This window comes from Nanorana parkeri, unplaced genomic scaffold (genome assembly GCF_000935625.1).
Source record: "Nanorana parkeri isolate BGI_ZX_2015 unplaced genomic scaffold, ASM93562v1 scaffold3187, whole genome shotgun sequence".
NCBI lineage: Eukaryota > Metazoa > Chordata > Amphibia > Anura > Dicroglossidae > Nanorana > Nanorana parkeri.
In genome coordinates, this window is record NW_017309455.1 from 8553 (window position 1) to 19693 (window position 11141).

Sequence of the window (11141 nt, forward strand, 5' to 3'; positions counted from 1 at the left end):
GACTGTAATAAAGACCAGGAAGAGTTAGGAGAAAAAGGGAGAGAAGGGAGAAAGAGAGTAGGGCCCCTCTGCAGTCTCATTCCAGGAGGCTCAAGTATTCCGGGGAGGATGAGAATTCGTCCCACTCAAACTAGGTATAGCAAAATTGAGTCCCCGTTCCCTTTAGGGAGCTGGTTAGGTCCTCCATCTGCCTGATGTCACTGATCCTGCTGAGCCACAGCTTTACGGTGGGAGGAGAGACCTGTTTCCACGAGGCCGGGATACATGCTCTAGCCGCATTAACAAGATGAATCACCAAGGACCTTTTGTAGCTCCGTAGAGAATCAGCGGCCAGGTGAAGTAGATAAAATGAGGGGACCTTGGGAATGTCGGAGATCGAGAACCTCTGAGTGATGGAGTGAACTTTGGACCAGAACTCTTGAAGCGATGGACAGGACAAGAAAATGTGGAACATGCCCGCAGGGGAGGAGCCGCATCTCCAGCAGCAGTCACTGGAGTCAGGAAATATCTTGTACAACCTACTGGGAGTACGGTACCATCGGGTAAGTATTTTGTACCCTGATTCCTGATACCGATTGCTTATAGAGGACTTTAGGGATAGCTGCAAGATTCTTGAGGTGTCATTGGGAGAAAAGGTAAGTCCCAGATCCCTCTCCCATGCTGCCATAAATGGCAAAGGAAGATCACAGTCCGGGGCTAGGAGCAACTGATAGCACAGCGAGAGGGCTCTGGGTAAGTGTCCCAGGGAGGTGCACTCCTGCTCGAAAGTTGTGAGAGAGCGTGTCATCGCTACGGGGCTCGGAAGAGTAGTGAGGAAGTGGGTAAGTTGAAAATGCCGCCAGAAGCCCAGTGGGGCCAGGATGGGATCCCTGTCCATGTCGGAGAATGTCGGCCAGCCCGGTCCCTGAATAAAATGAAGTGCCGTACACCTTTCCTTTGGGCCCAGTTGTGCAGCCCAGGCGAAAATTCGGGGTTCCCTATCACCGGGAGGAGCGGGGAGGGGAAGGGGGAGATCCGTCTAGAATCAAATATCTTTCTGGCAACCCTCCATGTCGGCCCCAAGGTGGGGTGTGCACGTATTACCTGAGAGATTCTGGGGCACCACGGGAGAGTTTTGAGGGGCAGTTGTGAGAAAGACTGCTCCAAGGAGACCCAAGGTTTCAGCTTCTCGTGGCGGCACCAGTCCAGTATCCGCGTCAGGTGGGCTGCCATATGGTAGAAGTGAATGTCAGGTAGAGCCAAACCTCCAGACTGTTTGGGCCTACACAAATCTCGTGATCAGGGACTGAATTGACCCGAGGAACCCCCTGGGGATCGAGATGGGCAACGCCTGAATCGGGTATAACAATCTCGAGAGAACATTTTGTTTGATAACATTAACTCTGCCTGTCCAGGAAAAGGCTAGACGGGACCACCCTGACATATCCTCTTTGATCTTCTGCATCAATGGTAAAAAGTTGAGGGAATAAGTATCGTCCAGATTCCGCGGAAGCTGGATTCCGAGGTACTTCAGAGAAGATGTAGACCATGTGAATGGAAAGTTGCGCTGGAGTCGTTGTGCCTGAGCTAGGCAGGGTGAGGTTCAGAGCCTCCGATTTCTGGGCGTTAATATGGAAGTTCGATAGATCCCCGTATTTGGAGAATTCACTAAGTAGGTTCGGGATGGGTACCTCTGGGGAGGTCAGGAAGAAGAGAAGATCGTCGGCGTAAGCGGCCACTTTATGGGTTCGACCTCCGACTATTACACCTCCTATATCCGAGTTGGCCCTAATCACGCGAAGTAAGGGTTCCAGGGTCAGTACAAAGATTAGTGGGGATAGTGGGCAGCCCTGGCGAGTACCGTTGGAGATGGAAAAGCCCTGCGATAGTGCCCCGTTCAATTGGACCCTGGCTGTTGGTGTGGAGTAGAGGGACATCACCCATGAAAGCATATGTGGTACCAGGCCCACATGTTCCAGGGTGTGCTTCATGAAGGACCAGTCGACCCTGTCGAAGGCCTTCTCCGCATTCGTAGATAGCAAAAGGGCAGGAGTGGCCTTCGACACGATCGAGTGGATTAGGTTCAGAGCTCGGGTGGTGTTGTCCCTGGCCTCCCTCGTAGGAATGAAGCCCGCCTGATCAGGGTGGATTATTGCTGTAATATAGGGGAGAAGCCGCATAGACAGTATTTTGGAGAATAGCTTGGTATCCACGCTCAATAAGGAGATAGGACGGTAGCTCGGACATACCTTCGGGTCTTTTCCCAGTTTTGCGATCACCGTTATGTGTGCGGAGAGCGAGTCTCGTGGCAGGACACCTGTGTTTCTTACCGAATTTAGGGCTCGCACAAAGTGGGGGGCAAGGGTGGGGGCATATCGCTTATAATAAAGCAGGGTGAATCCATCCGGACCAAGACGGGACCACCCTGACATATCCTCTTTGATCTTCTGCATCAATGGTAAAAAGTTGAGGGAATAAGTATCGTCCAGATTCCGCGGAAGCTGGATTCCGAGGTACTTCAGAGAAGATGTAGACCATGTGAATGGAAAGTTGCGCTGGAGTCGTTGTGCCTGAGCTAGGCAGGGTGAGGTTCAGAGCCTCCGATTTCTGGGCGTTAATATGGAAGTTCGATAGATCCCCGTATTTGGAGAATTCACTAAGTAGGTTCGGGATGGATACCTCTGGGGAGGTCAGGAAGAAGAGAAGATCGTCGGCGTAAGCGGCCACTTTATGGGTTCGACCTCCGACTATTACACCTCCTATATCCGAGTTGGCCCTAATCACGCGAAGTAAGGGTTCCAGGGTCAGTACAAAGATTAGTGGGGATAGTGGGCAGCCCTGGCGAGTACCGTTGGAGATGGAAAAGCCCTGCGATAGTGCCCCGTTCAATTGGACCCTGGCTGTTGGTGTGGAGTAGAGGGACATCACCCATGAAAGCATATGTGGTACCAGGCCCACATGTTCCAGGGTGTGCTTCATGAAGGACCAGTCGACCCTGTCGAAGGCCTTCTCCGCATTCGTAGATAGCAAAAGGGCAGGAGTGGCCTTCGGCACGATCGAGTGGATTAGGTTCAGAGCTCGGGTGGTGTTGTCCCTGGCCTCCCTCGTAGGAATGAAGCCCGCCTGATCAGGGTGGATTATTGCTGTAATATAGGGGAGAAGCCGCATAGACAGTATTTTGGAGAATAGCTTGGTATCCACGCTCAATAAGGAGATAGGACGGTAGCTCGGACATACCTTCGGGTCTTTTCCCAGTTTTGCGATCACCGTTATGTGTGCGGAGAGCGAGTCTCGTGGCAGGACACCTGTGTTTCTTACCGAATTTAGGGCTCGCACAAAGTGGGGGGCAAGGGTGGGGGCATATCGCTTATAATAAAGCAGGGTGAATCCATCCGGACCCGGGGCCTTGCCCGAGTTGGTCAGCTTCAGAGCCTCCGTGAGTTCAAGTTCCGTTATCGGGCTCTCCAGGAGCTCAATAACCTCGGGTGGAAGCGAGGGGAGCGCTGACGAGGACAGGTACGCCTTGATCCGGGACGAGTGTAACTCTGCTGCTCTGGGCTGCCCTGGGCGTGGAATATTATAGAGGGACGAGTAGTAGGATCTGAAGTTATCCGCCATATCTGATGACAGATGGAGAAGAGCACCCGAGGGCGATTTCATTGCAGCAACAAAGGTCGTAGACCTCTGTTGCCGTAGGGCATGGGCCATGGATCTACTGCATTGGTTGCTAAATTCGTAGAAATGACGCCTGCATTTAACTAACATTGCCTTAGCTCGTTGGGTGCATAAGGAGCGCAGTGAGTCTCTACAAACAGTCAGCTTAGCCATCAGTGACTGGTCTGGGTTTCGCTTGTGGCTGGTTTCGAGAAGATGGATTTGCGTCAAAAGAGAGTCAATCTGTTGCTGGCGGTGGCGCTTGATTTGAGACCCCAACTTAATCAAGGTACCCCTAATGTATGCCTTGTGTGCTTCCCAAATCGAATAAGGGGAACATTCAGAAGCCTGGTTCAGGGAAAAGTAAGTGCGCAGGTCATCCTCAATTTCCCCCGCAAGGGTCGGGTCCTGAATCAGGGCCTCGTTCAAACGCCAAAGCCACGGTCCGGTGCCCGTCGTGCCCACATCTAGCTGAATCTGTACAGGGGCATGGTCAGAAAGGGTAATGTTGCCTATTGCTGTCCCAGAAATGAGGAGGAGGGCGGAGTGGTGGACAGGAAGTAGTCGATTCGAGTATAAGTCTGTTTGGCCGAGGAGTAGAATGAGTAATCCCACCCCTGGGGGTGGTGGACCCTCCAAACGTCGGAGAGCTGGTGAGAGTGGAGGCACTTCTTAAGCCGACGCCGCGCTGCACCCGACATGCGCGATGTAGGCCTGAAGGAGTCCACTGCCGGGTCCAGTAAAAGATTGAAGTCCCCCCCTATCACTAGGATCCCCTCCTTGAAGTCCTCTATCAGGGTCAATACCTTCTCAAGGAATGGGATCTGGGCTTGATTAGGAAGGTACACATTGATGAGGGTGACCATCTGCGCTTCCAGCTTACCCTTCACCATCAGTAGTCGGCCGTCCTCCCCTGCTTGCATGTCCACATATGTCCATGGCAATCCTCTGGCAAGTACAATAGAGACCCCCCTGGATCTCTTATCAGGCGAGAAGCTATGATACACCGTCGGGTATCTGCGATCTCTGAGCGATGGGGCGTGGCCTAAGCGGAAATGGGTCTCTTGTAGGAAGCCTATTTGGGCTCGCTGTCTATGCAGGTCGTGCAACACCATGGCCCGTTTCTCGGGTATATTCAGACCCCTGACATTGTGAGAGATAAGGCGGAACGGAGGCATCTCTGGGCAGGAGTTGCAGAGGCCCATTAGCAGCAGGGACCAGGAGAGGAGAAGCGCATATAGGGGGTGAACACTATTTGGGGAAAGTGTTAAGACAGGTGTCCAGAGGAGCACCCGTAGAGGCCGTTAGCATGTGGCGTCATTATACTTGCACATTGAAAGCGGTGAGGATCCCATGATACCCCCCTGCAAAGGCCACGTTAGTTATAGCAGACATGGGTGGCAGACGAGGTCCTCCTCGCTTGACACCCCGATACAGGCAGGGAGTATGTATAAACGTTAGCAAACAATACTGGTGCACCCCGCATAATTGGCTAGGAGGGGCGACCATCAAGGGCCCCCAACCGGCAGGTGAAACTGCCCAACCGATTGGCAAAACCCCCTCAGGTGGACCCCGCCACAGAGCACCGGGAAGTCCCTTCCATGGGAACCTCCCCGCTTGACTTCCAGATACCGGCAGGGAACAGGGGTAAACATTTGCAAACAATGGTGGCGCACCACGCAAGAGTGTCTGGACTGTGCAACCATCAAGGGCCTCCCGCAGGCTGGTGAATAAACCGTCCAACTGGTAGGCCCCCTCAGGCGGCACCGCCCACACCTCCGTAGACAGTGAACATCAACAGCAGGACCGAGCGTCTTCGCGTGACTCCCTCTCGGCTGCACAACAACAGAACCGAGAGCAAGTCAGTCCCAGCGTGGCGGTCATGTTTCAGGGAAAAATAAATCAAGCATAAACAACAGGCCAACTAAGTTTCCGATGAGGAACGGGGGTCAGCAGCTCTTCGTGCCCGGGTCAGGGCAGCCTGCAAGGACCGGGATCTGGAGCGTGAAGGTCTCTGAGGTCTTGGTGGCGGCCTGGCAGCATCCGATATGTACGCCAGCCAGTCTTCAGGTGGTGAGATCTCCACATCTAGGAAGGCAGATAGGCCCGGGATATCGCCCGGGCATCGTAGCTGGTAGGTAGCATCCCCCTGCGGATTAACAACTGAAAGGGATAACCCCAACGATATGTTGCTCCCGCCTGGATGATCTGGTCCAGGAGTGGGCGGAGAAGGGCCCTGCGCGTGAGGGTGTTGCGGGAGAGGTCCGGTAGTATGTGGATCTGAGCCCCATCAAATTCCAGCGGCCGGCCGGGCAACGCCGCCCTGAGGATCGCCTCCTTCATGGTGAAGTAGTGCACACGGCATATGACATCGCGTGGGCGAGGGTTGTTAAGATTGCGCCATATGGGGCCATAGGGAGTCCGAAGAACACCAAAAAAGAGAGTAGGTAGGACCCGAATATGGGTACCCTCAGGCCAACTAAGTTTCCGATGAGGAAGAAGGATCAGCAGCTCTTCGTGCCCGGGTCGGGGCAGCCTGCGAGGACCGGGATCTGGAGCCTGAAGGCCTCTGAGGTAGTGGTGGCGGCCTGGTAGCATCCGATATGTACGCCAGCCAGTCTTCAGGTGGTGAAGGGGCGGCCTGGTAGCATCCGATATGTCCCCCAGCCAGTCTTCAGGTGGTGAGATCTCCACATCTAGGAAGGCAGATAGGCCCGGGATATCGCCCGGGCATCGTAGCTGGTAGGTAGCATCCCCCTTGCGGATTAACAACTGAAAGGGATAACCCCAATGGTATGTTGCTCCCGCCTGGATGATCTGGTCCAGGAGCGGGCGGAGAAGGGCCCTGCGCCTGAGGGTGTTGCGGGAGAGGTCCGGTAGTATGTGGATCTGAGCCCCATCAAATTCCAGCGGCCGGCCAGGGAAGGAGGCATGAGGATTGCCTCCTTCATGGTGAAGTAGTGCACGCGGCATATGACATCGCGTGGGCGAGGGTTGTTAAGGTTGCGGGCGCCTGCAGCTCGGTGGACCCGGTCCAGGATTATCTCCGCAGGGGCTGTGTCACCGAGAAGGGGAGCACATATGGCCTGCACTGTGGCCTGAAGATTGGAGCCTCAGTGGCTTCTGGAATGCCTCGGAAACGGAGGTTGTTTCTCCGACCCCTGTCCTCCATGTGGAGTTGGAGCTCGGTGAAGCGGTGGTCCGACCGCGTGACCGCCATTTCAAGGGAGGCTATCCTAGTGTCCATCAAGGAGCCGGATGCCTTAACCTCCACTACCTCTGCGGCTAGGCCCCGAACCTCCCGTCTTACCTCACGCTGGTCGCTGCGCAGTTCGGTTTCCACCCGGGTGACCATGGCCTCAAAATCCTGCTTGGTGGGCAGGTATTTCAGGAGGGCCCGCAGCTCCACAGGGACATCCGCAGGAAAGTCCGGGCCCGAGTCTCCGTCAGTGTCCCGATCGAGGTCAGGCAGTTCGGGGTATCTTGATCCCATCGGCGAAACACTGCGAGCCGGGGATTCCCGTCCGCGCGTCCGGCGGGGAGAGACGGGTGCCGACGCTGCGGGCGCCATCTTGATGCCACCACGGGACGTGGAAGTCAGGGCCCGAGGGGTGAAGAACCGCTGAACTGCCTCCTCTGCAGGCATCCCTTTGTCGCCTCCGTCCTTGCGGCGTTTAGACATGCCGGAGCGGGGTCCTCCCGTGTGAGATTGTCCTTGTATGAAGTGCAAAATGTAGATCGCGGCCTCGCAGCTCTCCTGATGTGCTCCTCACGCCGCCATGTCCAGGACACGCCCCCGAACATTATTATTTTATGAAAAATAGTTACAGGAATTATAATGCACATATTAATATTTTAATACGAGCTTGTGGAAGAGGTCTACCGTAGTGAATATTCAACACAAAGAGCATGATAGCCAGCATTAAGAAAGCCAATTTAGGGGGAGATGGTCCTCGTATAAATACCCAGAAACTTACTATAACTACAGGCCAACCCTGTGCAATTACTTCAATCTGAAACAAAGGAACTCAAAGGAACACCTGGCAATCTACTACTTCCGATGTGCAATGCTTGCTTATCTCTGTTTAAAGTGGACCTGTGGTGTGGATGCTGTGCCCAAAAAAATAACATGAAGTGGACAAAGGATTGGTCACCAGTATCGCCTGCAGTCTACCTGCTGCTGATCTTTTTCCCGTGCTTAGTTCTGAACTTTGTGCGTAGAGGCAGCCTTGTGTGCTGGGGGGAGTGGTGGTGGGGGGGGATTGAGAGAGAATGTTTATGTTACCTGTCCCGTTGGTGGTATTTGGGCCCCAAAACCAAAAGCTGGGAACATCTTGTCTCTACAAACAAAATAGTAAACATACAATGATAGAGTATCAATTAAAATGTGGCTTTAGTTCAAACTACAAAATTTACCCTGTAATTAATAATTTACAAAACTTTTATAGGCCCATTGATATACAATCCTAGGCAGTGCTGCAAAAACAGAATACTTATATTTTTTATGGCTGTTTCTGGCATTCATGAGCTGTGTATCTATAGACAAAACATTTTTTTTAGTTTAGGATAGAGAGGGGATGATCCCAGGACAGCAAGTGAGGGGAAATTGTTCTCTCCTTTCCTATCTGGTAAAATGCTGTCCCTAAAACAGGAAGTGAAGGGAAATCTCTCTAAGGGCCAGTTCATACCATATGCAGTTGTGATGCAGTCCGTTTATTTTGACTGTTGCAGTCAAAATACATCACAATGCTTTCCTATGGGCTTTTTTGTGCTTAATTCACACCATTGCAGTCCGTTCAGATGCAGTCAGAAAAAGTAATGCTTGTCCTATTTTACCTGCATATCTAACTGCACGAAACGCATCAAAATGTAGTGCAAACGCAACGGAACCATTTAATGTTGGATATGCTCTAAACCAATGGAAGCTGAAATATTTGCACAGTCTTAAAGAGTGAATTCAGAATTGGAAAGAGCTTACGTGTCATAATCCTGAATGACCATGCCTACAGACCACATGGCATGAAGATACTCATTGACACCATTAGGACTAATGTAGTGCAGAGAGTTGGGAGAGCGAGGGTCACCATTGGATCCAGTGAAGTCAATGCCAACCTATATAAAGAGACAGCATAGCGAAGAGTATATTAAAATAAAGAAATAGTATGATACAACATGAAAGGTGTCATGTGTATAAGGGTAGATTACACTGCTAAGCTTTACAAAATATTTACAGCTCAGCTCCAGGCAAATATGACATTCTAACTGTTCTAACTGTGCATTGTACATGAATGACCTTTTTCATCACTGGTGTTCACAAAAATATCTTCCTCTGTCTGCAAAGTTGATTATTCACAGTGGGGATGTAGCATTTCCCCCCACTATCTCTTTGGGAACCAGTCGCTTTACAACCCACATGCCTCTTAAGCAAATGTTCAAGGACCCTGCTTCTAGAAGTGCCGCTGCCACCAAAGGGGACAGTTCACGTTATGCAGACAGTGACATGGACACACCACAAACTACCCTATGGACAACCAAAGATGGACCTCGCGGGCTATAAACAGACTTGGGTTCCCAATGTCATGGGACCACAGATTTAGGTAGGTAAAGTTAGAGCTAAAATATATATTTTTTCCTATGCCAGCAATCAGTTTAAGGGGATTGGAAAGGGGTGCTTGTTTTGCCCAGAGGTGGACATTATTGGAAGAATTGTCTCAGACAGTTCATATTCCAATGCTAAAAACAATGAGATTCAGATGTTCCGATTTGAATTTTATTGCTTATGCAGCAACACAGGCTGTGTGGGACAGTTCCGTCCTTAGAAGACTGGGCCCTATGTATCACACTTTCTGAAATAGACACGGTCTATGCTGTCTACAACTCATGATAAGCAACTTCTGCAGACATTGATGAAGGAGGGTCGCACTCACAATCTCTGTGGGTGCTTGACAAGGTTTGAAATTTGGCAGGTTCAACTTCCTTATAGTTTAAGGGAGCAAAAATATGAAAGTTGTTATGCCTGATGTGTTTCTGAAGGCACACGATCTGCAGCTGTCATCGTTCTCCATGCTTTACTTTTTAAAGGAGAACTATGGGGTTAAGGCTTTTCCCCATAGTTCTCCTTAGGGCAATGGGAGGACACAAACTAGCGTCCTCCCGTCACCCTAGACTCAGTATACCGCGAGCTGTAGCTCGCTGTATACTGAGACGCCGCAGTTGAAGCGGATCCCGACAATTATGCCGGTATCCGCCCAGCTGCGTGACTGACAGCTGGCTCTGCCTATCTAGAGGCAGAGCCAGCTGTACCTGCCCCCTCCCCCGTCCGTTCCGCCAGTCAGCGCTGGCGGATCGGAGCGGGGAGGGGGGAATCCAGCCCGTCACGGCAGAGAGCTGTGACAGGATCGACAGGTGAGCGAACGCCGTATGTGTACCCTGAAAAGACCAAAAACAAATTCTTAGCCAACCATCGTCAGTCTATCCTTATTCTGGGGAGAGCAACTTTCTCAACCCATGATATCACTTACATTGATCCAAGAGGCTTAATAACTAAACCTGGTAGATCCTGTTGCATGCGTGTATTTGAAAGGCAGACAAAAATGACTATGTAATGCATCAAAGAAAATATATAAAAAGAAACATTTGAATACTTACAACAAAATTCATCTGACATCCACCCATTATATAATCCAGAAAAGTGTATTCCCTTGTGATCTTGAAGGAAAAAACAATATATAAATACAAAAGGCAATAAAACAAGATGTAAAATGTCAACTTCTAGCTAGCAGTGTCTGCCATCTGCTGGGCTGTCATAAACACATATTATTAACAAACTTTCCCCTCAAACACTTTTATTAAATAAGGCCATGTGAGGTTGAAATGATACATGGAAGTGTATTCTCCCCACAACAACCAATGAGATTTTAGCAACTTTTGTGATCCAATGGCAGTAAATAAACTTTCTTTACAGCATATGTTGAATATAAAAGATAACATCTAGTGAAGAAATCTCATGTTTAGTTTAATAATTTTTATTGAGATTGTAGTCCATCACGGGAGTGAGCTTGGAGCAGTGACTACTTTAAAACACACACAGGGACCATGGGGAACAAAAGAAGTCACCCTGCAGAAGGAAAGACAGTGTCAGCATGAATTCAGAGATGATTGGAGGATCGACAGCCGCGTGAGATACAAATAAGATACATTTTTATTAATAGTTAAGGTACTTGAATGTATTTTTAAGCTGTAACTCCTAAGTTTAGTGTCACTTAAATTTGTCTGCATGAATGTTAATGTAAATGCTTTTGGTCCCTAAAAGCAGCAGCCGTAACAAATCAAAAGGCCCAATAAAATGTTTAACACTTTCATCCCCTTTCTACTCCTGTATATACCAGCTCCATTCAATCTCTGCTCTGACCTGTATATTAACCCTTTCACCTCCCTTATCCTGCACTTTATCTGTACAATAACCCCTTTTTTTACCATCCTTCCATTGTATGTGACCTGTAGATGAA

At 50.4% G+C, this 11141-nt stretch overlaps 1 protein-coding gene across 1 annotated transcript in view; it reads right to left on the minus strand.

Annotated features, from left to right (window-relative positions):
- LOC108802868 (copine-3-like) overlaps positions 1 to 11141 on the minus strand; it is a 29980-nt gene that overhangs the window by 3987 nt on the left and 14852 nt on the right. The window contains 4 exon segments of the mRNA XM_018574723.1: positions 2404 to 2423; positions 7887 to 7973; positions 8612 to 8745; positions 10282 to 10341. Of these exon segments, the coding sequence (XP_018430225.1) occupies positions 2404 to 2423; positions 7887 to 7973; positions 8612 to 8745; positions 10282 to 10341 (301 nt within the window).